The 26719-nt window shown below is 50.4% G+C and overlaps 3 protein-coding genes across 7 annotated transcripts in view; 1 reads left to right on the top strand and 2 right to left on the bottom strand.

Annotated features, from left to right (window-relative positions):
• Window positions 1–26719, bottom strand: part of PDILT (protein disulfide isomerase like, testis expressed) — a 53295-nt gene that overhangs the window by 23477 nt on the left and 3099 nt on the right. Inside the window, exons 1-2 of one of the 2 annotated variants that reach the window (XM_019751622.2) lie at window positions 4504–4640; window positions 3775–3989 (exon numbers count right to left, since the gene is read on the bottom strand). In XM_019751622.2, coding sequence (XP_019607181.2) covers window positions 3775–3979 — 205 coding nt within the window. In that variant the 5' untranslated portion in view covers window positions 3980–3989; window positions 4504–4640. Of the gene's footprint in view, window positions 1–3774; window positions 3990–4503; window positions 4641–26719 lie in introns of those variants that run through there. The other variant, XM_074323125.1, reaches the window with a different exon arrangement.
• THUMPD1 (THUMP domain 1 NAT10 acetyltransferase adaptor) overlaps window positions 4696–26719 on the bottom strand; it is a 99607-nt gene continuing 77583 nt past the window's right edge. Inside the window, exon 6 of the transcript XR_012493224.1 lies at window positions 4696–4735. The gene's annotated coding sequence lies outside the window, so the exon portion shown is untranslated. The remainder of the gene's footprint in view (window positions 4736–26719) is intronic.
• On the top strand, window positions 6326–22167 carry ACSM5 (acyl-CoA synthetase medium chain family member 5). 4 transcript variants are annotated; one of them, XM_019751614.2, is made up of 15 exons: window positions 6383–6528; window positions 6881–6942; window positions 8213–8431; window positions 11664–11874; window positions 12471–12678; window positions 14299–14442; window positions 16489–16642; window positions 16815–16894; window positions 17455–17578; window positions 18151–18231; window positions 18372–18473; window positions 19160–19287; window positions 19373–19472; window positions 20733–20852; window positions 21251–22167. In XM_019751614.2, the coding sequence occupies exons 3-15, from the start codon at window positions 8228–8230 to the stop codon at window positions 21365–21367; spliced, it is 1773 nt and encodes a 590-aa protein (XP_019607173.2). In that variant the 5' UTR covers window positions 6383–6528; window positions 6881–6942; window positions 8213–8227; the 3' UTR covers window positions 21368–22167. The 4 variants fall into 4 exon arrangements, with proteins under 4 accessions (XP_074179218.1, XP_019607172.2, XP_019607173.2 ...); XM_019751615.2 differs by having other exon boundaries at window positions 6407–6528; window positions 6878–6942; XM_019751613.2 differs by lacking the exon at window positions 6881–6942 and having other exon boundaries at window positions 6344–6528.

The raw sequence follows: 26719 nt of genomic DNA, 5'->3' as shown, positions 1-26719 counted from the left end.
GGGCCTTTGCACTTGCTGCTCCTGCTGCCTGAAATGCTCTCCTCCCCGATACCTGCCTTACTGCCTGCAGGCCTTCGCTGCCTTGTCACCTTCCTAGGAAGGCCTTCCCTGGCCACCCTATCCAAGATCGCAACCCCGCCTCACCCACTCCTGCACCCCTATGGCCCTCCGTGGGTTTTCTCCATACGACACGCTATGTTTTCCACTTTTTTATCTATTTATCTTGAGTGTCCCCTCTGCAGGATGCAAGTTCCATAAAGCAAGGACTTCCGTCTGTTTTGTTCACCACTCAGTGCCTAAAATATATTTGTCACGTAATAGATATTCAATCAATAGTTAATGAATGAATAATGTACACAGAAAATAGATAAATAAATAAGTGAATACCCCCGTTATCAGCACAGTTCTGTCAGATGGATGGAGCACCAGTCTTAGAGTCTTTGGGGTTTTTAAATCAGGGAGTGACCCAATCAGCTTTGCTTTTTAGGGGGAAAAAAAAAAATCTCTCTGGGCCCATTGCAGACACAGCACTGGAGTGAGAAGGGAGACCACCTAGGAAGATGCTGCAGTGATTCCGGTGGGCACAGGTGACGCCAGGGCAGGGGCAGTGGCAGAGGGGACAGGAAGAACAGGACACTGCACAGGCTTTAGGAGGTGGTATCGACAGGAAGCAAATGACCTAGAGATTTCTGTCTTTGACACTGAGTGGATAGCGGTGCTGAGTTAAGGCAGGACGTGAGAAGCAGGTCGCTGGGAGCAAACCCGAGAAGCGAAGGGCTGTTTTGGACACGTGGCACGTGGGGTGTGCAGGGGAGGAAAGACCCCCTAACCAGAGAGATGAGAAAGGGGGCAGCAGCTAAGGAGCTGAGAGGCCCCGGGGTGGTATTTCCCTGGGGACAATATTGGAAAAATCCTTTTCGTAAAGACCCCATTTACCCCCGGAAAAAAAGCTTTTAAAATGCTTTTGCAGAGTGATTAGTTTTTCCAAAGGTCACTTTAGAAGGCCTGCCAGTGTTTGAGATTCACTTTGATTTAAACTGTATTGAAAGGAATCAAATCTTCAGATGTAATGAGTTTGAGTGTGTCTTTTAGATAACAAAATCTCAGCTGGTGTTCGCTGCTTTGAAATACTGGCTGGTGGGAAAGCTTTAAAGTATTCAAACTGCTTGTTATCAAAAGTAACTAAAGAATGTCAAATTGACTGGCTCTCTCTGTAGCCCCAGGTTCAGCGTCAATCTGTAAGTTACAAGAAGTCAGTTAGAGCCCCAAAGAGTCGTGAACTTGCCCCTCTGACTGATTAAAACAGAGCAGTCTTGCATTTTCACGTAGATGGGACAGGAACCCGTCTTCCACCTACTGTGCCGTTTTCGGGAGGGTAAATGTGTGTTGAGATATGTGTCGGGTCGTACAAAGTGTGGGGCCCTAAATCCTTCAACACCTCCACTGAGGGTCCAGGACTCAGAAATTAGAACCTAGACTTGGGGGCTGAGAAAGGCTAGCTTTCCCTGCTAGCACAGCGATCTTTAAAATATCTAATCAGAGTCAGAACAAAGGAGTGTGAGTGCACAGGCAGGCGATCAGTGTGAGAACCCAGCTCTTTAAAGGACTTCATCCAGCGTTAATTCTCTGAGCCCACAGAATGCAAAGTACTGACAAGACAGTTGGCGCATTCCAGGTAGCCCACAGCCTTGGATCTCGGGGCAGATATGGTGAGTCAGCCACTCACAGACCACTTTGCCTCTCGCTCTCTCAACCGCAGAGGTTGGGAACCTAAAACACTGACCTCTGCCAACCAGTGAGGAGCAGCTCGCGCCAATGAGATGATAGAAGCAGAGTCACCAGTGGTGCTCCTGGAAAAGCGCTTTTCTAACGGGCCATGACGTGGCCGGCATGCGTCTTGTCCCTTGGCTACTTGCCTGTCACCCTATTTTTCCCAGCTAGGATGTGCACTGCTGCCATCTTGGGACCCAGAGCTGCAGAATGTCAAGGACGATGGAGCCGGGAGACGGAGCCTGGGTCCTTGACACCGTGGGAGCTGCTATGCTGCTCACTGACCGCCCATCGGTGGCCCACGGAGTATATAGGAGGTAAACTCTTAAACCTAAGCCATTATTAGCAGATTCTCAATTACCTGGACGCCGTCCTAACGGGTAGGAAGGAAGCTGATGACCGCGTCTGTTTAGGTGCCAAGGGCGGGGTGGGGGGAACTCGTGTTTCCCGAGCACCTCCCAGGCCTTCACAGACACTCTCAGTGAATCCCTGTAACGACTCTACCACCTGCATTATTCCCACTGTACAGAGGAAGAAGGTGACACAGAGATGTACCCACGCCGCACGTTTAGTTCACACCACAACAGGACTTCACACTCAGGCTTGCCTGGCGCCCAAACCCACGTCCTTCACAGCAAACCCGGGTGGCACTTAAGGACCAAAGTGTGCGGACGACTCAGGTTGAGCGGGACTGTTTACCAGGGTGTGGCACGGGGGTCTTTCATGAAGACAGGTGCCAGCACTCGTTGGTTCCAAGGACTTCTGTTCACTCCCCTGCTCTGGCTAAAGGGCGGCCACGCGGTCATCACTGGATTTCTCTCACTTGGAGCCAAATCCAGGCCTCGAGATGCATGTGCATCGTCAAGACCCAGGGGCGCAGGAGCTGCGCTGAGGGTGGCTGCTCGGCGGGTTGCAGGTGGGAGAGCCACGTCCGAGGACATGCCCAACCTGTCACTCCCCTGGGGGCACCCAAGAGTCTAGACTATTCTGATGGCATGAATAGCACTCTGAAGAGCTTCTCACGGCTTGTGAACTGTAAGTCTCTGCGAGCAGAAAGCAAGGCCCCTTCTGTTCTGCCCCCCCCCCAGGCCCTCCAGGGCCTGCGCCTAGCCGTGCATCAGAACACAATAGCAACAGCTGTGCCCAGTGACTGACCACCAGGAGCTAATGACTGCGTATCTGAACCCATTTCCATCACCCCGGCAACCTGCAATGCAGAAATTATTAACCCTTTTGTACAGATGATACGGAGAACGGCATCCAGTATATTCTTACGCTTTTAGTATGCAGCAGGCATTTATGCTACACACCCCAGGAGTTATATGACGCTATTAAATTCCCCATTTCACAGCCAAGTAAACAGAGGCTCAGAGTGATCAGGTCACTCGCCCAGCTCACCTCATTAGTAAGTAAGGGAGCCCAGCACAGCTGTGTGCCAGTCCCTTCGGATAAAGAAGCCTGTTCTCTCCCCCAAATGTCTGCTGACGCCAAGGACAGCAGCCCAAAGAATAAAAGTAGCCACACAACTCACATGAGAAGAATGACGGTCTAAAACTCTTTTCTCGAGAGCCGGCCCATAACTGCCATCACGTATTGCTGTCTGGTTGTGTTCCAGCAGCCTCACATATCCCATTTAGTCTTCACAACAAGTCCGTGTGGCCATTACGTTCACGCCCATTTTACAGAGGAGAAGACTGAGGTACAGAGTGGTACAGACCCTGAAGGATAAAGCCTGGCTCCTTGTAAACCCTCGGTGGTACAGAGAAGCCACATACAAATCAAGACTAACGGGGCATCGCAGCATCTTGCACACTGTTTAACCCCCCTGGGCCTCAGTATTCCCATCTGGAAAGTGGTGATGGTGTTAATTAAATACGCATTATTTTAAAAAATACTAATAATTTGTGTTCTCGTGTGTTCGGTAACATATAAAACTCCTCTGGCCCCAGGAGCAAGGACGGTCTCACCCCTCCCACCCCCACCCCGGGCCTGGGGGGCACTCACGGAAAAGCACCATGAGGAAGCGGGTCTGGTTCAGCATCTGGGTCAGGCCGGCGGGTGTCAGCACCATCAAGTTGCGCTCCTCCACGATGTGCAAGGGTGGGGACATGTCGATGCTCACATCCTCCTGGTCGTCGTCCCCTGGCGAGCCCCGGGCAGCGGACACACACGAGGCCACCAGCAGCAGCGATATCCAGAGCAGCCCCATGGCTGTCGTCCTGCAGGGTCGGGAGGAGGTACAGGAGCCCTTATCAGCCCAGGTGGCTGGCGGCCCACGTCATCACTCCCTCCCCTTCGTCCCCGCCCGCCCGCCAGTCTGTGTATGGAGAACGAGGCCTGAGCACGGCCCACTGTCCCCCTCGCAGTGCCCACAGCTCGGCAGCGGCCCCGGAGGAGAGGCAAAGCGGCAGGTTAAGCTCAGGGCCCTTGTAAAGGGCGCAGGGGTAGCTCAGAGAGCAGGGCCCCCCCGGAGCAGCAGGAAGCCCAGTGCCGTGCCCCCCCTGAGCCCACTGGCTCCCCAGATACAGGCGACAGCCTGGACTTCACAAGTGGCATCTAGCATGGGGGGCAGACTTGGGCTGAGCCTTTAACCTGCGGGATCTGACGCTGTCTCGGGTGGACGGTGTCAGGACTGAGCTGACGTCTGGGGCACCCAACTGGCGTAATCGGCGGGGCAGAAGGACGGTGGCCGGGGCAGGGCCCTTTAACGTCAGTTTTCACCCCAGCTCGTACCTGCAGGGAGCCCCGTTACTCTCAGGCCCGCTGGGGCTGAGCTAGGTCAGGACAGACAACTCTGGGGCGCTCGAGATGGGGAGTCGTGGTCCCAAGGGCAGGCCTGGCTTCCGTCGGTGATCAGAGCAGGACCCACGGGCAGCCGGGAAGTAGCTTCTTGAACACGCTGAGGCCACAGCAGCCTCTGTAGCAAAATTCTGAGTGTTGGGGTTCTGGAGGACCAGAGGGGGGCCTGGAGAAGAATGAGGGATTGTTGAGTAAGAGGGGGCCCTGCCCCACCCTTGCTGAGAGGGGCTTGGACAGGAGGGGGCGGCTAGAGGTCACAGGAAGGGCCAGAAACAAAACACTATGGGGAGCTGGGTGTGGCACAGAAGGTTCCTGAACTCGGTGCCTACAGATCGGCACTGGAACCCCAGCCTTGTCCCTAAGCAGCTGTGTGGTCTTAGGCACGTCATGTGGGGGTTCTGAGGCTCAGTGTCCTCACCCATAAAAAGATGTGCAAATCCCAGGGGTGTTGTAAGCATTAGACAAGATGAAATGGGCCAGGTGAACGGGATGCTACCTGGACGCCCAGGAGCCCTGCCCGGGCCACCCCCCTGGCGCCCTCTCCGCCTCACTCTTCTCCGGCCTCACTGGCCTTGCCCTTCCTCCGATGTGACAGTGGCACTTGCAGTTCTCTGCCTGGCGGCCCTTTGCCCGGGTGTCCTGCTTCACTCTCACCTCCTTCAAATCTTTGCCCAGATGTACATATGGTGGGGGGAGGTGACAGACAGCAGACAAAGTGAGTGAGTAGAAAATGCTAGAGGGTAACCACGGAGGTGCTGGACGCGTTAATTTGCTTGGTGGGGGGATCGTTTACGCAGACTGCAAGGATATCGAGTCGTCACATTTACCCTTCAGTAAAGCTGGAAACAATATATATATATATATATATATACACATATATTTTTTCTTTTTTTTTTTTTTTTAAATACACTGAATGTTAGAAAGTGACAAAAGCTAAGGAGGAAAATCAAGCAGAGCATGGAGATGGGAAGTATCAGATGGGAGCGGGCTCCAATTTGGGGGAGGAGGGTCACTAAGGGTCGCTGGGCCGACACCTGTGGGTGGCAAGACAGTGACCCATGCCAGAGAACGTTCTGGCAGAACACCTAGCAAACATGAAGACACCTCGCGGTGCTGGCCGGGCACAGCTTGCAGGGGCCTGGAAGCGACTGTAAATATTCAGGAACTCTGTAAGCCGGTTGTGACAACTCGGGTGTTTTGAAACTGGCCATGGTGGAAATATTTAACCACAGACACTGGCAAACACTAGGGGTCAAGACGTTTGCTGCTGTGCTCAGAGCCAGCCAGAGTTTCAAAGAACAGATGGCGGACAGAGCAGCGCGGCTTCTCATATAGTTGTTGTACTATTGTCATTATTGTTACTGTTGTCATTATTTGTAGTAAATGTACAGAGCTGGGCAGCCGTGACCACAGCTCAAACGCAGAACAACCACTCCATCACCTCACAGAGATCCCATGTGCCCATCTGCAGTCATTTCCTATCCACACACCCAGCTCCCAGCTGCCACTAATCCACTAGAGGGTTTGGAGCAGGAAAGGGGTTGTGTTTGACTTGTATTATTGTCACTATTGAATCCCTCCTGTTAAACCACATCAAAGTTTCTGCTCTTTTATCAGATTAGGTCGTGACCTGACTTTTCAGGGAAATCATCCACCACGACCAGGGCACCCTCCAGAAACTGGGGCTGGACTTTACAATCTCCCAGCCACTGAGCTGTGAGAAGCGCTCGACACGCCGCTCTCACTGGCTCCAAGTGTGCTGGCCAGATGAAGCCACCCTGGCCCCTGCCAGTTTGGGGCTCTGACCTCTTTTGGCTGCATCTGGGGACAAAGGTCCCTGTGGGAAGCTCAGTCAGCAGGTTGGCCACACCAGTGTCCCATGAGCTCGAATGCCACAGGCACCGGGGCCAGCGTTCCACGGAAACAGAAGAGAAGCCATTTCCTGGGTTCACGAACCAGGTACTGTGGGGAGACCTCTTTCCATGACAGGCAAGGAGTGGCCTTGGGCCCTGGGAAAGCAGCCTGGGGGATTCTCACGACCAGCTGTCCAGGAGCCCGAGGAATCCGGGGGGGGGGGGGAGCCTGGGGGATTCTCACGACCAGCTGTCCAGGGGCCCAAGGAATCCAGGGGTGGGAGGCAGAGGAGCAGACTTGGGGCAGAGGAGAGGCGGTCAGGGCGGGGGGCTCTGAGGCCACAGAAACAGGGCTGGGGGCCACAGCCACAGCTGAGGTTGGGCCTGCCTGGGTGGGGCGCCCTGGAAGTCACCTGTCTCCTCCAAGCCTCACTTTCTATTTCTGTGACATGGAGAAGATGACACATCATAGAGTTGCCGTAAGGACTTAAGGAAATAATACTGAGAAAGCACTTTCCAGGTAAGCCTTCAGTGGATGACAATTACTGGCTTTCTTATTGGGACACGTTATTGTTTTAGTCCATTTGGGTTGCTAAACCCGAAGTACCACAGACTGGGTGGTCCATACAACCCTGATTTCTCACAGTTTGGGAGGCTGGAAGTCCAAGATCAGGGCACCGTGGGCAGACGTGGTGTCTGGTGAGGACCCACTTCCTGCTCCATAAACAACTATCGTTTTGCTGTGTCCTCACGGGGCAGAAGAGACAAGGGAGCTTTCCGGGGTCCCTTTTATAAGGCCTCTGCCCTCATGACCTCATCACCTCCCCAAGTCCCTACCTCCTGATACCGTCACACTGGGGGTGAGGCCTGCACCCATGCATTTTGGAGGAACAGACATTCAGCCCCTGGCGGTTCCCATTACCGTATTGGGTTCCTGTTAGTATCACCAGCTTGGTGGGGGTGAAGTAAAACTGGGGACACAGCCACGAGGCCACTGCTCCAACTCCTGGGCACACAGCCCACCTGGCTCCTGCTGAAGGGCAGAGTCTCGCTCCACGGCCCCAGGGCGGCGCCGGAGGCCCTGCCGTTGTCACCGGCTCCCGGGTGACGCTGATGTTACTGGTGCACAGACTGCACTGTGAGTCACAAAGCACCAGGGCTGCGTGGCCGGCGCAGTGGCCACCGGGAGCTCTTGGCCTTGGTACGTGGCTCGTCCACACTGAGAGGTGCTGCTAAGTATAAAATACACCTTGGATGTTGAGGACTCAGTACCAAAAAATAAAAAATATAAATAAAAAAGAACATAAAATGTCTCTTTAAGAATTTCTTTTTTACATCGATTCCATGTTGAAATTATAGGATAGAGCCGGTTACATAACGTGTGTTATTATTGCCGATTTCACCTGTTTCTCTTTACTTTTTGAATGACGCTGCGAGAAAGCTGAGCAGGACACGGGTAGCTCCCATTATATTTCTGTTGGCCAGCGGTGCCCTCGAGTTTTCCTCAGCTTTACCAGGCCAGTTCGGGAATCACCAAAGGCTTTTTCCCTTGGAAGGGCCGAGCCTGGGTGCTGGCCCCTGACCCACAGAGACCCATGGGCAGGGCGAGGCGGAGGGGTGGGCCTCAGGCTCAGAGAGGAGGCGTGACCCAAACTACCCGGAGGAACTAAGACCGAAGCCCAGGAGCATCCACGAGTGCATGTGTACGACAGTCCCCATCAGGGCCGACCGCGTCCCTCCCCAAATCCCAGAATTCGGGACAATACTCTCTCTCCTCTCTTTGGTGACAGGCAGGGGACAGCAGCATGAGGCTGTGGTTGAGAGGCCTGGTCCGCCCGGCGCTGACGTGTGCCCGGGGACTCAGCAGGTCTCCTGGGCAGTCACCACCTCTACCCGTCCCTCAGAAGATGGTGGCCGCCTGGGAAGCCATCTGTCTGGGGATGAGGCCGGTGCCCGAGTACTTCAACTTTGCCCAGGACGTGCTGGACGCGTGGAGTCAGCTGGAAAAGGTAACGTCCACTGCATCCTAGCATCCGTTTGGGACATCACAGGCTGCCCTCGGTTACCCCAGGGAGGCCGGAGGCGACAGGACATGTCGATGTGGACATTTTGACCGGACAATTCAGGGAGCCCTACAATGTGGGGGGAAATGCTGACCAAGTGTGTGAGCCCTAGAACCCCTTGGCCAGTCCCGGGTGTCTCATTCCTGGGACCAGATCCCACAGTGAGACAGTTACACCCCTCGTACTGATACTGATCGAGTGAAGGAGAAAGTTCTTTTTTGTTGTTGTTTTGCTGCGACTCTGCTGTTACTCCCTCTGTCCTCGTCACGGACTTCTCTTCTAAATGAGGAAAGAGCAGGGCTCAAGCTCAGAGCTTTCCACAGACCACAGCAGATACACACACAGCAGCGTGTGTGTCTGTGTGTATCCTGCTTTCTTTTCCTTCCCTTACAGGTCCTTTGTGTCTCTCTCTCTGTTTTACAACCATCTTTTACTTATGTTAATGATGCCGACGTTTTCTAAATAGTCGGGGAATATAAACTTTATTTCAAAATAAAGTATTTATGTTCATTTTAAGAAGAGCTTGTTGAAAGAAAAGTTATGAGGAAAGTAACGCTGTGAGCAGGCACGGTAAAATTAGTGGAGAATGACCGAGACATAAACGCAGGCATTGCAGTCAGACGGGCGTGGGTCATCCCACCGCAAGTGTGACCTTGAACAAGTGCCCTAAGCTCCTTGGAGCTCAGTGTTCTCATCTGCAAAATGGGAGTTGTACCACATGCCCCCCGGAGTGGTTGTGAGAATTAAATGAGGAGAGTCTACAAGAGATGGCGCCAGCATGTTCCCTTATTTCTACGCTCTTCATGCCAATCCAGGGTCATCTTTGGGAGATTTCTCCTGATAAAAACAAACTGGGTTAAGTCAGCAGCAAAAATGGTGGGAAAAGGGACTCTCAAAAACTCTCTCCTCCATAAAAGCAACAACAACAGCAGAGAAAACCTTAGGAAAATGGTTAGAATCAACATTTTTCAGAACTCTGGAAACTAATCAAAAGCTGGAATAACATAGGGAATGTTTATTAAAAAAAACACTTGTTAAAGATTCGGATGAATCTTTAAAGAAAACCCCCTGACATATTGCCTCATTATGCAAAAATAACATATTTTAATGACTATTTTTACAAAAGCTTAAAACATATCCAATGAAGTTCCACTTTCAGGGACCAAGGACTGCCAGGAAATATTAGCCTCTACATTATACATAGACGCTTACCTGCTTCTAAATGGGTAAGTTGAACTGTATTTTTGAAAACTTGATTGCCATTAAAGCAGAAATTATAAGGTTGCAAAAATAATGACAACACATCTCAATTTGATCTATAGACTCAGTGCAATCTTTATCAAAATCCCAGCAGACTTCTTTGCAGAAATAGACAAGCTTGTCCAAAAATTCATAGGGAAGTGGACGGGACTCATAATAGCCAAAACCATCTTGGAAAAGAAACACAAAACTGGAGGAATCACCCCTTCCTATTTCAAAACCTACTGCCAAGTGATAGTAAGCAAGTAATTAAAAACACAGAAAGACAGTGGCGCTGGCATAAGGACAGACATGGATGAATGGGATAGAATGAAGAATCCAGAAACAAACCGATAAATCTATGGCCAATCAGTTTTCAACAAAGGTGCCAAAGACAGTCCATGGGGAAAGAATTGTCTTTCCAACCAAAGGTGCTGGCACAACTGGGTATTCACAGGTGAAAGAATGACTCTGGTCCCTGCCTCACACCGCATACAAAAATCAGCTCAAAATGGATCAAAGACCTAAATGAAGGAACGAAAATCATAATATAGGTGTACATCCTGGATTAGGCTATGATTGGTAATGCACAAGCAACAAAAGAAAAAACAAAAACAGAGAAACTGGACTTCATGAAAATTGATTGCATTTGTATATCAATGTGAAAGACAGCCCAGAGAATGGGAGAAAATATTCACAAATCACGTAGCTGTTAAGCATCTAGTACCCACAGGTATTTCAAGAACTCAAACGCAACAATAAAAAGACAAATAACCCAATTAGAACATGGGATAAGGATTTGAATAGACATTTTTCTAAGGAACATAAACGGCCAATTAACACATAGGAAGACACTCAACATCTTTACTCACTAGGGAAATGCAATCCCAACCACAGTGAGATACGACTTCACAGAGTAACCTGGCTAAACACAAAAACAAAATAAACAGAAAAGTACACTATTGAGTGTCAGCAGAGATGTAGGGAAATTAGAACGCTCATACATTGCGGGTAGGAATGTAAAATGGTTCCGGCGCCGTAGAAAAGATCTTGGCAGTTCTGCAGAAAGTTACACGTACAGTTATCACATGACCTTGCAATTCCACTCCTGGGTGTGTATCCAAGAGAACAGACAACATCCATTTACACAAAAACGTGTATACACGTGTTCATAGCAACATTATTCGTAACAGCCCAACACATGGAAGCAACACGAACGCCTGTCGGCTGAGGAACGGATGTGAACACATGTGGTCCGTTCATACGATGGAATATTTATTCAGCCATTAAAGGGAATGCAGCACTGACACACGCTATCACATAGATAAAACTTGAAAACAGTATGCGGGGTGAAAGAAACCAGACACGAAAGGCCACGTATTGGCCTTCACGTGAGATGTGCGAGGTAGGCAAATCCATAGGGACAGAAAGGAACTTAGTGGTTGCCGGGGGCTGGGGAAGCAGAGGCTAGAGACTGACTGCTAAATCTGTACAGTCCTTCTTTTTAGGATCATGCAAATGTTCTGGAATTAGGTAAATGGTGATGGTTACCCAACTTTGTGAACAAGCTAAAAACCACTGAATTGTGCGCTTAAAAATGGTGAATTTTATGAAGACCTGTACCTCAGTAAACAGGGGAAGAGACAGGACAGTGCAAATCCATTAAAACAGTGGCATGGGAAAAAAGAGTGTACTTATTATGTTTGCCTAAAGAAACACTGGGAAAATAGGCAAGAAAGTAAAATTACTATTCACCGAGGGAGCTGAAGTGGGGAAAGGGTGAAAACAAGGCCAGTCAGTGCGTATTTTTTCGTATTGTTTTGGTTTTTGAACCCTGTGACTGTCATGACTCTGATAAAAACTTAAGTTAAAAACAACGCGCAAACAAACATCCTCACCACGTGGGTTCTGTTTCTTTCCTGCCTGCTTTCCTGTCTAGGCTGGGCACCGGCCCCCGAATCCCGCGTTCTGGTGGGTCAGTGGCGACGGAGCCGAGGTCAAGTGGAGCTTTGAAGAGCTGGGGACGCTGTCCAGGAAGGCAGCTAACGTGCTGGGGGGCGCGTGCGGCCTGCAGCCTGGGGACAGAATGCTGCTGGTCCTCCCGAGGGTCCCGGAGTGGTGGCTGACCAGCGTGGCCTGCATGCGGGCAGGTCAGTGAGCAGGGCGGAGGCAACCCGGTGGCGCCCACACAAGCTGCCAGGCTGTGGTGTCCGCGAGGCTTGGGAGATGGAGCGAGCGGAGCTCTGTGTGCAGTTGTGTTGCCTTCCCTTTGCCCCAAATCACAAAGTGGATTGTGTCCCGGGGTCCGACAATGACGTAAGCGATGAAAGCAGGTCAGTGGCAGGCAGTAGGGAGCGCTGAGGATGGCGGTTACCTGGAGGTCATGTACCTCATTCCACCGGGGCAGCTGCTTCTCAACTCCAACCACGTTTCCCCGTGGGAACGAGGGCCAGTGTCTCCAGAACTTCTGACTTTGTCATAGAAAATTCTGGGTTTCTATTCAAAAAACTCAGTCTTTGAATGTTGACGATTAAATACATTTTTTAAATGCTGAGTTGGACAAAGCAAACGTATTTTCTGCTGGTTGTGGTTTGGGAGCTTCCAGCATGCAGAGAACAAGGCAGGGATGGGTGAGAGCCCTTGCTTTCCCTCTTAGACTTCATGGCTCTCTGATAGGGATTTCTGGCCTGGACCTCATCACAGGGGTCTGCCCCTGATGTCTAGTCATTTCTCTGTGTGCTCGCAGGGGTCGTCATGATTCCGGGCACCTCTCAGCTGACAGAGAAGGACCTCAAGTACCGACTGCAGGAGTCCAGGGCCAAGTCCATTATCACCAGTGGCTCCCTGGCTCCGAGGGTGGACGCCATTAGCGCCGACTGCCCTTCCCTGCAGACCAAGCTGCTGGTGTCCGATGGCAGTCGGCCAGGCTGGATGAACTTCAGGGCACTCCTCTGGTAAGTTGGGGCTCTCCCGATAAAGCATAAAAACGAGGCCGCGGCGTTTATTTCCCCTTGAAATGACAGAACTGACTGCACGCCAAGGGAGCGAATCGGAGAGGGACGCTCACTGTGGAAGCCAGAGGGACCTGACCACCTAAGATCTTTCAAAGTCACTCACTCAGTCCGTACCGGAACTGTCACTCCCTTTTCTGTGTATTTGCCTCTATTATGGTGAGAGTGGTTTGGGACAACTCTAAGAAAGGCACTGATTCCCAACTTCACAGATGAGGAAAGTGAGACTTGGAAACGTGAAGTGACTCGCTCGAGATGCTAACACGTAGTCAGGTCAGAGTTGGGACAGAACCAAAGCCATTTGCTTTCGAACAAGGTCCTGGTGGAAACCTATCTTGGCATCTGAGACTGTGCTGATCCGAGGCCGGAAGCAGCAAGAGGCACCCCCGTCAGGGGCTGCACCGTTAAGTAACGAATGCCCATCCCGTAGGACGCCTGCATCAGACTCACCTGCGCGCTGTTTTACTTTATTTTGCGACTCCTATCGGCATTTGTCTCTCGTCCCTAGCTTTATTTAAAAGAGAACTTTGTGCCACATTTACTTAAATGTGCTATCATTTTTAGGATTATAAGTACGCATCATAAATAACGTATCCCGTATTTTCCAAAATACTCTATTTCCAACCTATTATGTTTTTCTCTAATATATTTTCATTACATTTTGATATAATGATTAGCATCAGAAACCTGAACAGAAAATACTCAGCCTGTGTAAGTATTAAGCGCAAAATGTATATCTAAAAGTGTGAGGACCTGGGAAATACGTCTAGATGGTTCCTGCCTGCACTGGAATGTAAACTTTCAACCATAAAATGATAGGAAGTTATCTTTTAAATTATTAATTTATTTATGTGTGCTGTTTTAAAGACAGATTCCAGGGCCCCACGTCTGACCTACTTAACCAGACATAGCTGAGCAAGGGCCCCAGGAATCGTATTTTAAGAGATCTGCCCAGGCGGTTTTGATGAGCTGCCAGCTGGGTCTAGAGCAGCGAGCGGCTCTCCGTTTTGGCTGTCATTAGAATTACCTGAGGAGCTTAAAAAAAAAAAAAAAGAATCACCACTGCCCAGACCCAACGTGAAAGATTCTGATTTCATTTTCTCTAGGCTGGGGACTTGGGCAGGGGCATTTCTTTGAAAAACTGACCCAAAGGTACAGCCAGAGTTGAGACCCAGGGGTTGAGACGATTCAGCAGATCACAGAATTTTAGGAATGACCCAGATCTCAAAACTCCAAGTTTAGGAAACCCGGTGAGTGAGCAGGAATTGAGGGTGGGGTGCGGCTGTGCTGAAATGAAGCCTGGACATGGATGTGTGTGCGCTCCCCCGGGAGGGGCTCGTGCCCTGGGCGCCTTTGAGTGAGTCTGTTGGCCATGTCTGAGACTCCTGCACGGGGTTATACTGACGACACCTACAGTGCAGTGACCGTAGAAGTCAGAGCCAGAGCCAGCTCGGGCGCCCAGCACACGGCCTCACACGCAGTGTGTAGGGAAACGTGACCAGCGCCGCTATAATACCTTTGTAACCCGGCTCTTCCTACTACCAGTGGTTTTGTATTTTCCAGGGAGGCGTCCGCAGAACACAGCTGTGTGAGGACCAAGAGTCGGGACCCGATGTCCATCTTCTTCACAAGTGGCACTACGGGGTCCCCCAAGATGGTTGAGCACTCCCATGCCAGCTACGGACTGGGTTTTGTGGCCTGTTCAAGGTACCGGGGGATCGCGCGTCTGGCGGGTCCCAGAACCAGAAAGTAGGGGAGTGAGCTGGAGGAAAGTGGCAGGAGTAGGGGTCAGAGCGCTAACAAGGGGACAAATCAGGTAGGCTCTGAAGGCTCTGGGGCTTTACTCTGAGTAAGGTGAGAAGCCATCAGAGGTGTTTTTAAAAATCGGGGTAACAGATACGTAACGTAAAATTTACCGTTGTAAATTCTCAAGTGTGCAATTCAGTGGTGTTAATTACATTCATCGTCCCCACCACCCATCTTCAGAACCTTTCGTATCACAAGTCGGAAATTCTGTCCTTGGGACACAGTACGGCGCCATTCCCCACCCCCAGCCCGCCAGGCCCTGACAACCGCTGTCTCCGTTCTGTCTACGAATTTGACTCCTCTGGGAACCTTGTGTAATTGGGATCACACAATATTGGTCTTCTTGTGACCGGTTTATTTCGCTTAGTGTAACGTCCTCCAGGTTCATCCGTGTATGGTCTGTGTCAGAACTGCCTTCTTTTTCAAGGCTGAATACTATTCTATTCTATGCACATGCCAGTTTTGTTTATCTGTGAACACTGGGGTCGCTTCCACCTTTTGGCTGCTGTGAATGCTGCTGCTGCTGCTGGGAACTGAGCGTCCAAACACCGGTTTGCGTCCCTGCTTTTAATTCTTTTGGGTGTATGCCCAGAAGGGGAATTGCCGGGTCATAGGCTAATTCTATGCTTAATTCTTTTTGAGGGACATTGCAGTATTTTGAGCAGGGGAGGGACATGAGCTGATTTGTTTTTTCAAAGGATCACTGAGGATATTGGGTTGAGGATAAACTATAGGGGACAAGGGATGGAGCAGAGGTCCCCCTAAGAGGCCAGTGCTTTAAGAGGCAAGGGGAGAGGCTCGCCCGGTAGCCAGCAGGGGAAAGAGCAAGAGAGGGCGAGATTCCGAATGCATTTTGAATGTTGGCCTCATAAGATTTGCTGACAGATTTGATAGGAAGTGAGAGAGACAGTCAAGGGTGACCCCAAGTTTGATGGCCTGAACAACCAGAAACATTCACTGACAGGGTGACCGTGGGATGAACTGTCCGGCGGGAGGAAAATGAGGCGCTTTTGGGGGGCATTGCAAGTTTCAGATGCTTATTAGCCATCTCCCTACCCCAAGTCCAAAGTGGAGGTGTGGAGTAGGTGGTTGGAGATACCTGTCTAGAGTTCACGAGAAAGGTTTGTGCTGGTCTCGTCAGCATGGAGATGGCACCAAAGGCCATGGGATTGGATGAGATCAGCAAAGAGGAACATGAGTTGAAAAGAGGTTCAGAGCCACGCCCCTGAGGCATTTCTGCAGTAAAGGGGGAGCGGCCAGTGCGTAGGGCGCGGACCAGGGGAGCGTGTGTCTTAAGTGGGGACATGACCACTTTTCTACCTTCCATGCTTGCAGGCCCTGTGCCATGCTCCCTTCTCTGCCGCACCTATGTAATCCCCACGCATTGTTTACCTCTAGCTCAGGTGTCACCTCCTCTATGGAAGGATTTCCCAGACCCACCTCCATCCTTTCTCTGGGTTAGGTGCCCATCTCTCTGTAACAGCATAAGGAAGCCCTGTGTTTAACTCCTATGAAAAAGCATGCTCTCCAGGGCCTTCGTAGAAACACCTGCTTCCTAGAAAGACGCATCCTTCATTCCTATACCCTCACGCTGAGTCCAGAATACGTGCTGAATAAACGTTGGATGAATCAATAACGAGCCCTTATCACACGGTATTGGGATCATTTGTTCCCTTGTCTACATCCCCAGTGGACTGACTACAACCTACTTGAAGGCATGGAATCTGTCTTTGGAATTCTGTGTCACTAGCCTACAGCACGGGGATATAGCAGGTGCTCAATAAATGCTTGCTGAGACAAAGGTAGATTTCTGGTTCTTTGATCTGCAGACGTGACTCCCCAGTGTGGGCAAGGCTGCAAAGAAGGCAACACGGAGAACGGAATCCTTTTTAAGGGGTTGCTAGAAGCACCTGCTGAGGGTTCAGACTTTTCTCTAATTGTTGGCAGGCAATTCATGGCCTTGACAGAATCGGACATCTTCTGGAACGCGACTGACACTGGCTGGGTGAAAGCAGCCTGGACCCTCTTCTCTGCCTGGCACAATGGCTCTTGCGTTTTTGTGCATGAGCTGCCCCAAGTTGAGGCCAAGGTCATCCTGAATGTAAGAGTTTTGCCAAACACCTCTGACGGGTCGGGTGTAAACGAGAGGAGTGGGATACAGGTTTTGAGTTTGCGGGAGAAAAGGCCTGCGTCCGTGGCCAATTCACCTGCTCCATCTCCACGAAGCCCCACCCCAGTACCTCTAAGATCTTCCACCCTTTGTTTTGGTTCAGACTCTCTCCAGGTTCCCGATCACCACCTACTGCTCCGTCCCCACGATCTACCGGCTGCTTGTACAGGAGGATCTGACTAGGTACCGCCCGCCTGTTTGGTGTTTCGGGGACCTAAGTGTGTGAATATACAGCAACAAGTACCCACATGCACATCCACCCTCTCATTTCATCTCTCCCTCTCTCTTTCTCTCTCTCTCTCACACACACACACACACACACACACACTCAAGCATACACACCATATCCTTTGCAGACGCCCCTCAAGAATGAACTTCTGGCCCCAGGAGTTTGCACCCAGATGGAACCAAATAGATTTAAAACAGTCTGAAACTTCTACACCTGAGCTGGGCTGTCTTTCCACCACACACCCACAGGCCGTTCCCGTGGCAATATCTACTTCTGTGAGATTAGAGAAAGTGTTGATTTTATTCCAAACTCAGATAGGATTGATTTGTTTAGAAAGCTTATCTGTCCATGGGCAACCTGCCTGCAAAGAGGAGGGGGCACTTGGAACAGACTAGAAAGCCTGGGAGATGGCACTCTAGCGTCTTTCGGTGCCTGGACTCAGGCAGCAGGGCTGGAGGAAGAGGTGGGGATGGGGGACCCCACACAGGTGGCCTTGTTTTCCCCGATGAGAAAGGTACCAGTTTCAGAGCCTGAGGCACTGCGTGACTGGAGGAGAAGCCCTCAATCCCGACGTGAGCGAGAAGTGGAAGAAGCAGACAGGCCTGGAGGTGCATGAAGGCTATGGCCAGTCTGAAACGGTGAGTGTGGCTCACCTCCCTCTGCGCCCTCAGCCAGGAGTGGGGACTCGTCCTCACAGCCTCCTGCCTTTCCGGCTGCCATCTCTGTGACACCTGTCAGGGACCGCCCTGCCCCACAGGAAGGACACCCTGATAACAAAACTCCACCAGCTTTTCTTCCCTTTCGGGTTCAAGGTATAATCATTTCACCCTGGCTGCATGGTCAGTAAACCAACTCCCACGGCCAAGGGTGGCGTCTGTCTCCACCAGGAGAGCCAACGTCTGCCCCTGGTCACAGCCCATGATCTTAACCAGTGTCCTCTACAGCCATCTGAGCAGACATGCGGCCATCAGCTGCGTCTGCTGACGCAGGGACACATTTGTGCTTTATGTCTGCGTGCCCACCAGAGTGCTCAGGAAATGTTCGGTCACTGTGGAAAGGAGAGAGGAAAGAAGAAGAGGAGTGGGGAGGAAGCAAGAGGGCGGAGAGAAGAAAGGAGGGGGGCGACAGAGCTGGAAGGCACAGTGAGAGGAAGGCAAGGGCCAGGAAAGACGAGGCTCCTGCCGACTTCTCCGTCCTGGTTTCTTGCCAGGTCCTAATCTGCGCCAATCTGAAAGGCACCACCATCAAGCCAGGCTCCATGGGGAAAGCCTGCGCACCGTACGACGTGCAGGTAGGTGGCCTCTCCCAGCCGTCGGTGAGGAGGACAAAACCCACGTCCAGGTGCACAAGAGCAGGCACGGCTGGCGGGTCAGCCTGGCGGGTGGCCTGGCTGCGCCCACATCCACACACCGCCCTGCCCTTCCCCACCAGATTGTGGACGACGAGGGAAACATCCTGCCTCCGGGAGAAGAGGGGAACGTGGCTGTCCGCGTCAGACCCGAGCGGCCCTTCTGCTTCTTTCGTTGCTATTTGGTGAGTGGCAGGAAGGGCCCTTTCACAGTGATTGTTCTGTGCCAAGCGTGGTGCCACACGCTTTGCAAACGCCTGTCCCCTTAAACCCGTCAATACCTGTGTGAGAGGTCGGCTGAAACCATTGTTGATACAGTGCCATTATCGATAAGGAAGCTAGAAAGATGGAGCGACGTATCCGATGTCAATCAACTAGCATGTACAGGACGCAGGGCCTAAAGGTGGGTGTGTCTGAGCGTGCAAACGGATGACGTCATCTTAATGACGGTTCCTGCATCTGGCATTTCTTTCTCTTGCTGACTAGTAGCTTTGTCTTTAAAACTTTGGGGATCAGAGTTTGATTTTTTTTTTTCCCTTTCCCCTACCCTTGCATTTTGACCAGAGCCCCCGATTCTCTACCTGACCACAGAGTTTCAGTACATTCCCTTGGGTGAGAAAACAGAGCCGGTGGCTTTGTGCCCAGCTGCCTCCTTCCTCCGACCCGTCTAAGGACGGTTGCGGGTTGCCATCCTTGGTCATTTTCTGCCATTAAGAGGGAAAACCCAGCAGCTCACGGTTCCTTGTCCAGTGGGAAACTCTGGCCAGCTTGGTCTTTGGGAATGGCGAGACGTCCCGCTGAGGGCAGCTCGGGCTCAGCTGGCCTGAGTCACTGCCCAGATGGGCCTACCCGGGTTTTCTTTGTCTTTCAGGACAATCCTAAGAAGACAGCCGAGTCAGAACGGGGGGACTTTTACATCACGGGGGACCGAGCCCACAAGGACACGGAGGGCTACTTCTGGTTCCTGGGAAGAAATGACGACGTGATCAATTCCTCAAGGTCAAGCTGTCTGCTCTCTCCTCCTCCCTCCGGAGCATCCTGGGAGAGGGGACGTGTCTTGGAAGACTTTGTTTTGCTCTTCCAGCTACCGGATCGGGCCCGTTGAAGTGGAAAGCGCCCTTGCCGAACACCCAGCTGTGGTGGAGTCTGCCGTGGTCAGCAGCCCAGACCCCATCCGAGGGGAGGTAATAGTCCCGCCAAGAACACCGCCTCCAGTTTCTGTGCTTATTTGCACCCAGCAGAGCAAGCTGCAAGGCCCAAGTCCCTGCATATCTTACCCGGCTCCAGGTACCCCCGAGTCTGAAAGCCACCCTGAGACACACACACTCCTCCCGGTCAAGCACTGACCTCACGTCCTTAGAGACGTAAATACTCTCTAGAGGGACACCGTGAGAAGCTGTAAACACAAGGGGACACAGAACTGGGTCCAAACACCCTGACTCCCAAACGGGGAGATACTGGCGACAGGTGCAGAGGTTGTCGTCCATCCTCTCCAACAAAAGGTCCTTTTCTACTTGCAGATGAGGGTACAGCAAGCACGCCAGACGTGCTTGTTAATTTGAAGGATGACAGAATAAGTATTCAAAGCTGGCCAAATGTAATCGGCTGGCCTTTCCCAGGAGAAACGCCAATTCCTTCCCATGGATCCCAGAGGAGTCGACAGAATAGGAGGTTTAGCTCATTCATAGGCCTGTGCACTTTTTTTTTTTTAAGATCTTATTGGGGAAGGGGAACAGGACTTTATTGGGGAACAGTGTGTACTTCCAGGGCTTTTTTCCAAGTCAAGTTGCTGTCCTTTCAGTCTTAGCTGTGGAGGGCGCAGCTCAGCTCCAGGTCCAGTTGCCATTGCAGTGGAAAGTGGAAAATGTGTGCTGATCGGAAGTGCTCTGAGACCTGTTGTCTCAGAAAAAGACCCACTGGCCCCTGAAAGTGGTCTGCGTTTTCCCCCAGTCCAGTCTGTCCGAAACCACACCTAACTCCCATGTTTCCCTGAAAAGGAGACCGGGTCTTATATTAACTTTTGCTCCAAAAGACACATTAGGGCTTATGTTCAGGGGACGTCATCCTGAAAAATCATGCTAGGGCTTCTTTTCCGATTAGGGCTTATTTTCGGGGAAACATGGTACCTTCCTCGGCAGGGAAACCTGGGAGGGATGAGCCTGGAGGAGACGGTGGCGTTCCTCTCCCCAGAGTATTTGCGTCTTAAGAGAAGCACGTGGGTTCCTCATGGTGTCGTTTCGGGTCTGGAGAGTAATCTGGGAAATAGGGGGGAGTCCGACATCATCCCCCCAAGAACCAGCGCTCCCAATAGTTGATCGGGAAAGGCAGGCGACAGGAGAAAAACAAATGGTCGTTGGTGCTCCTTCTGCTGGCTGAACCCGAGGAACCGGGAGAGCCTTCTTGTCATACAAGGCCTGTTTCTGTTTTTGTCTTGGTTCCGGCAGGTGGTAAAGGCATTTATAGTCCTGTCTCCATCCTACTCCTCTCGTGATCCAGAGGAACTGACCCGCGAACTACAGGAGCACGTGAAGAGGGTGACCGCTCCGTACAAGTACCCCAGGAAGGTAAACGCCGGAGGTTCCAGGACATGATACTCTGGGACACCGCGGGGGGGGGGGGGCACACGTAGGTCCAGGCACTGGGGAGACCGCAACACTCATTACCTTCCCTGCTGCTTCAGCCACGTCTCTGTTTCTTTACTGGGTCCTCCCCAAAGCACCTTTTGTTCCCACTCTAAGAGGTGACCATAAATCAGATTTTTAAAGGGGGGCGGGGTGCTGAAACCACCCCGTTGGAAGGGCCATGCACTCCGGGCCCTCTGTGTGTCATGACTGTTGCTTTGGGAGAAAACCATGAATCGTGGAGGCCTTCCGCGGGCGTGGCAGAGGGTAAGGGCTCTTTCAAGACAAAAGTCTTCCTGGGAAATGGTGACATCTAAATGTTTTTGTGTCACGGTCACTAGGTGGCCTTTGTTTCAGAACTGCCAAAGACAGTCTCGGGCAAGATCCAAAGGGCGCAACTGAGAAACCAAGAATGGAGAGAGAAGAGGCAACCCCAAAAGGGCCCCGCAGGCCTCTGAAGGTGCTGAGAGGAATTGATGGGATCGCGGGTTAGCCCCCACTTGGAGCATCACCCCTTCAGCCCTAAGGGGGCCCTGGAAAGAAGAAGCAGCAGAGTATCACGGACCCAGAAAGCATAGTCACGGCCCAGCCAGCGAGTGTGTGGTGGCCTGAACTTCCCCTCTGTTTGGAGGCGTCTTTAGCAGCTGACTGCTGTCCTACTAATACATCCTGAGAGCTGCAGCTGGCTTCCCGAAGGACGGGTCATGGGGCATTTGGGGTCTCAGTGGCAACCACTTGTGCCTTTTCATAAAGCCGTTTGGTGCTCATACCCAGGGCCACAAAAAGTGGGTCATACCCTTTAGCTCAGAAATTCCATCTTTGGGAATCATTACAAAAGAACGGACTTAAAAAATATTGACTGTAGCGTTATTTTTAACCATCCAAAAAATCAAAAATCAATGTCCAAACAATAAAGCAATAATTAATTAAATCATAGTAAATGCACTCCACGTATTCCACAAACATTAAAAACATGTTTTGGGGAAAACTTGAGCTCAATGAATTTCGATTCAGAATAAAAATAATATATGCATAGTGGAGAACCACAGCTTTGAAAGATAAAGGAAAAACTACAGATGAAAACAAGACTGGAAGAAATACATTACAATGTTAATAGTGATTTTCCTGGGTATCAAAAAGAATGGATGAGGTTTTTTTTCTTTCTTCTATATTTCTCTGTTTTCCAAGTTGCCTCAGTGAGTATATGTAACTATTTTAATGAAAAAATTATTTTAAAGGAACAATTCCCCAAACCACACTCTGTCTCACATCTACTTCTTCCTCCACACCAAATGCATTATCCCCAAATGCTAGTGTAGGACGTGGTACCCAGGACGGAGATAGGACCTAAAGCCACGTTCCAGGCCCAGAAACGGAAAGGGGTGGCTGGGCAGCTGAGACCAGCCACGTGCAGAAACAGCCGATGGAAACCAGAGGGACCACAGTGCCGCTTCCGTAATGGCCAGTACCTCCATTCCCACCAACAATACTTATTGAGCACTGACTCTGGAATGCTGGGCTCTGGGAATACAGCCAACCCAGCCTCTACCTGTCTTCATCTGCTCAGGCTGGAAAAAATGCTGAGCACATGGGAAGAGTGAACAGGCCACGAGAGAAAGGTGACACACGGAGAGGATGTGGTCTGAAGGAAACAACTCAGACTCCGTAGGGTCATCATGGTGGGGACACATTTGAGGTGGTTAACAGGTCTGTGGGGTGGGTTCTGAAGTGTTGGGGTGGAAAGAAAGAGAGCCAGGGGTAAAAGCTTTTAACAGGAGGAGTGTGTGAAGTCGGCTTCCTAAGAGGTGAAACATAAGTTTAGTTATTCTCCAGAAGAATAAAACAAATCCACAAGAGTCTCATCAAGACAGAAATCAAAAACCAAGAAAAACTAAGGGTGCTCTTGCCCAAGCAAATGTACTCACTGTCCCTGATTTGGGAGAAAAAGCCAGGACCTAAGTCACTGTGCTAGTGCGGCACCATGGACAGCGCCAAGTGTCTTTCCTCCTTAACTTACTCACTACCCTGTTTCCCCAGAAGTAAGACCCACCGGACCATCAGCTCAATGCGTCTTCTGGAGCAAACATCAATATAAGACCTGGTCTTATTTTAGTATAATATAAGGCCAGGTCTTTATAATATAGTATAGTATAGTATAATATAATCTAATATGGTATAATATAATATAACATAATACCTGGTCTTATTTTATTATAATATAAGACTAGGTCTATATAATATAGTATAATATAATATAATATAAGTATAATATAGTATACTATAGTATAATACAATACTGGGTCATATATTAGTTTTTGCTCCAAAAGACACATTAGAGCTGATTGTTCAGCTAGGTCTTATTTTCGGGGAAACACGGTATTATATTCATCATTGAAGAAAAATAATGGAAAGTAGAGATGTTAAAATAATATGCAGATGGAGAGAGGAAGGGAAGAAGAGAAGAACGAAGGAAAGAAAAGGAAAATTCTTATCATCCAGAGAAAACCACTTTGAATACCTTGCAAATTAGCTAGTTAGTCATATACATACAGAGTTTTAAAACCACACGAGGGCAAATGTTGACATGTCATTTTGTTGCTTACTTTTGTTGCTGAATAGTGTTGGGTGACCATCTTCCCAAGTGCAAGAGTACTTACCTACAGCGTGATTTCAACGACTACAAAGTAGGGGATGGTATGAGTCTGCCATTCTTCATGCCTTTTGCTGGTCAACAGACGATTTCTAAATTTTTACTAGTAAAACCAACACTACAATGACTATGTTGTAGCTGAAATATTGCTCCTTTCCTTTTTTATTTCTTTGGGCTAAATCCCAGGAACAGGAATCTGCGTGTGTGTGTAGCAATGGTTCTGTGTATAGTACATAGCGTTAGAGTGTAACAATTTATAGTCTATTCAGTGTTACGTGTCATTGCCGCTCGCTCACCCCCAACTCTGATGACCATTTATGGAGCTCTTTTTCAGTATCGTATGTCATTCTGATAACAGTCCTGCGAAATGAGCTGTGATCGTCTGTTTTACAGATGAGGGCACTGAGACATAGAGCTAAGGAGCTGAAAGGGGAGTCAAGTAGCAGAGTCGTAATTTGAGTTTTGATCTGGCGGATAGTCACGTCCATGGGCCTCAAAGACAATGGGCAGCTGTCACATTTCCGGAGCTCCTAAAGCCAGAAGAACCTTCCCAAGCCGTGTTAGACGTTGAAAGAAGAAAGAGAGGGAGGGAGGGAAGCTTATGACGCCCACAGATGGACAGATAAACAGACAGTAACCAAATCAAGCAGAAAACTGGATCTTAGGAAGGAAATGGAAGGCTATGGCTCCCCCCCCCATCTCACCCGAGACGCAGCTCCGTACAGAGAGGCTTTTGTATGTGGTTGGGACATTGCCCTCATCCCCACGTCACCCCAAACCCTGGGGCGACCACGAGCAGAGGAGGGGGACCACCATTGACGGAGCCTGTGCCATGTGCCAGGCACTGTCGTGGGCATTGTATAAACACTATCGTGTTTCATCTCCATGCGGCACCTACAGACCCCAGAGCACACCTGTGAGAACAGCTTAAGCCCCTCAGAAACGTGTCCCTTCCTCCATGGCTCTTGTTTGGGGTGGTAGCCACTCTTTCTAGAATCAAGTAAGAAAATCATTTAAAAATCAGGATCCGAAGGATTGTCCTTGGGGAAAGCACGGAAGGGGAGAGAGGCGCTGCTGAAGGACAAACCACAGACTCAGTTCCTGGGGCCTCTGGGACCCCCAGCACCGGGATCCGAGGAGGAGGAGGGTGGGGAGGACAACTAGGGCTTCACCTACAACCCAGAGACAGAGGGTGAACCCCCTCCCCACCCCCAGCCCCGCAGGTTCACGTGAGCTGGAGAAGAAAGCGAAGGGTCTCTGCGGGTCTACGACTCTTCTTCCTGCTGCTCAGTAACAACAACAACGACGGTAACAATAATAAAACCCATCACGGATCGTCAGGCACTACACCAGGCAGACACGTACATGAATCTCACCTAATGTTCACTGTCACCCTCTGATTCAGGTACTACTGCTTTCCCCATTTTACAGAGGAGGAAACTAAGAGTTGGAGAGGGTAAGTGATATCCCCCCGAGTCACCCAGCTGGGGAACGACAGTGTCAGGTGCAAACACACTCTCATCGGCCGACAACGCCTGCGCCCGCCATTGGATCGCTTGCCTTCTCTTCCGGCCCTTGACAAAGCACGGCTCTTACGGTCATCTTTTAAGGTACCCACGGCATGTGGCTATACTGTGATGTACGCCCTTTGGAGTCCACTAAAACACGCCCCGGTTTGTGTTTGGCGTAGTAGAGACGCACACTCTGCTAATCAAATAGTAAAACTTTGCTTTTCACAGTCGGGAGTCGTCAGCGTGTAAGGGGAAATCACTGAACTGACAGCTTCCCCAAACTGAAACTGGCAGATTGCTCACTCTGACACTTTCACTGCTATCTTTACCCTACGGTGAGAACGTTTGTGACCGCAGCCCCTGACTCGGTGTCTGGCCCACACGCTCTCTACCTTCTCCAGGCTCAGGAATGATGGATGACGGGAACCCATGCCTTTGGGGGAAACCTATGACCTACTCAAAACCTGGGTTCTGCCTCTCCTCCCTTCTCCACACGGTTTGTATACAGCAATCACATTGGTCGTACATTTCACAAAGACTGGTTTACTGTGACAGCCATGAAATCCCCAACTCTGGTCTTTTCCAGGGTGAGATAAAGATAGATCACCTCATGTGCATGTCTAGTAAAACCCTTTGAGACACCCCAGTAACCCCCAGAATGATTGCAAGTCCCCGTGACACAGTATGTGACGTGCATGACTCCTGTTAAAGGCCCGCGGTATCCCAGGCTTGCTGCTATTATTCAGACAGAAGGAGGACTGACCCTGGAGAACGCCAGTCACCTCACTTACACCCAGTATTATTTCAAGACCAGGTTCAAGTTGTGGAACAACAGGAGGGGTGGCCGTTGGATCGCATGATAGAATTTGGACTTCATCTGGAGCGTAACGTACTCGGTCGACCATGCAATTCTAAATGATTACCCTGGTAACTGAGTGAACGGGTTAAAGGATAATTTGAAAAACGCTTAGAAGAAGAATTCCTTCCTGGAACTTGGTGACTTAGTGACTAAATGAGGCAGGTGAGGTTAAGGGAAGGGAGCTGCTGAAAGACGGAGTCTAGGTTTCTGATTGAGTACACGGGGGAGATGGTTACTCTCCGGGACAGGCAGGCTTAGAGGTCGGGACATGGAAGTCAGTTGCGGTCATGTTCATTTATCTCTGTTATCTATGGAATACTGAGGTCTGGATAGATCGAGTAATCAGCTGCATGTTTGAGTTTGAACTCAGGGGAGAGGCCAAGATTTTAAAGATTTTCAATGTGGCTTAGGCAATTATTGAGAGAGAGAGGCTAGGAGTGAGTGAGATGGGCAGAGTCCGTATGGGGTGACAGGATGACTTCTGTCACCACATGTCAGCTGAAGATGACTTCTGGGAGAACAATGTTGCGAGAGAAACTAGAGGAAGAGGTTCCCATGGGCAATCCTGAGAAAGACGCTTCAGAAAAGGCGGGGTGTGAGAACAGAACGACGGGAGAAGAAAACGGATAGTGTGGACCACCAGTGAGGGATGAGGAGATAAAAGCAGTGAGCGGAGGTGACTCTTTTTAATAAACATTAATTGAAAGGAGAAGGAACCAAAAAGCTACAGGGTCAAGACAGCAACTTTTGAAGGAGGGACTTGACCACATGTGGCAAACGTTGCTTTTCT

Source organism: Rhinolophus sinicus, linkage group LG18 (assembly GCF_036562045.2).
Source record: "Rhinolophus sinicus isolate RSC01 linkage group LG18, ASM3656204v1, whole genome shotgun sequence".
Taxonomy (NCBI): domain Eukaryota; kingdom Metazoa; phylum Chordata; class Mammalia; order Chiroptera; family Rhinolophidae; genus Rhinolophus; species Rhinolophus sinicus.
The sequence above is the reverse complement of the archived record's forward strand: the minus strand, read 5'-3'. Positions and strand labels throughout refer to the sequence as shown.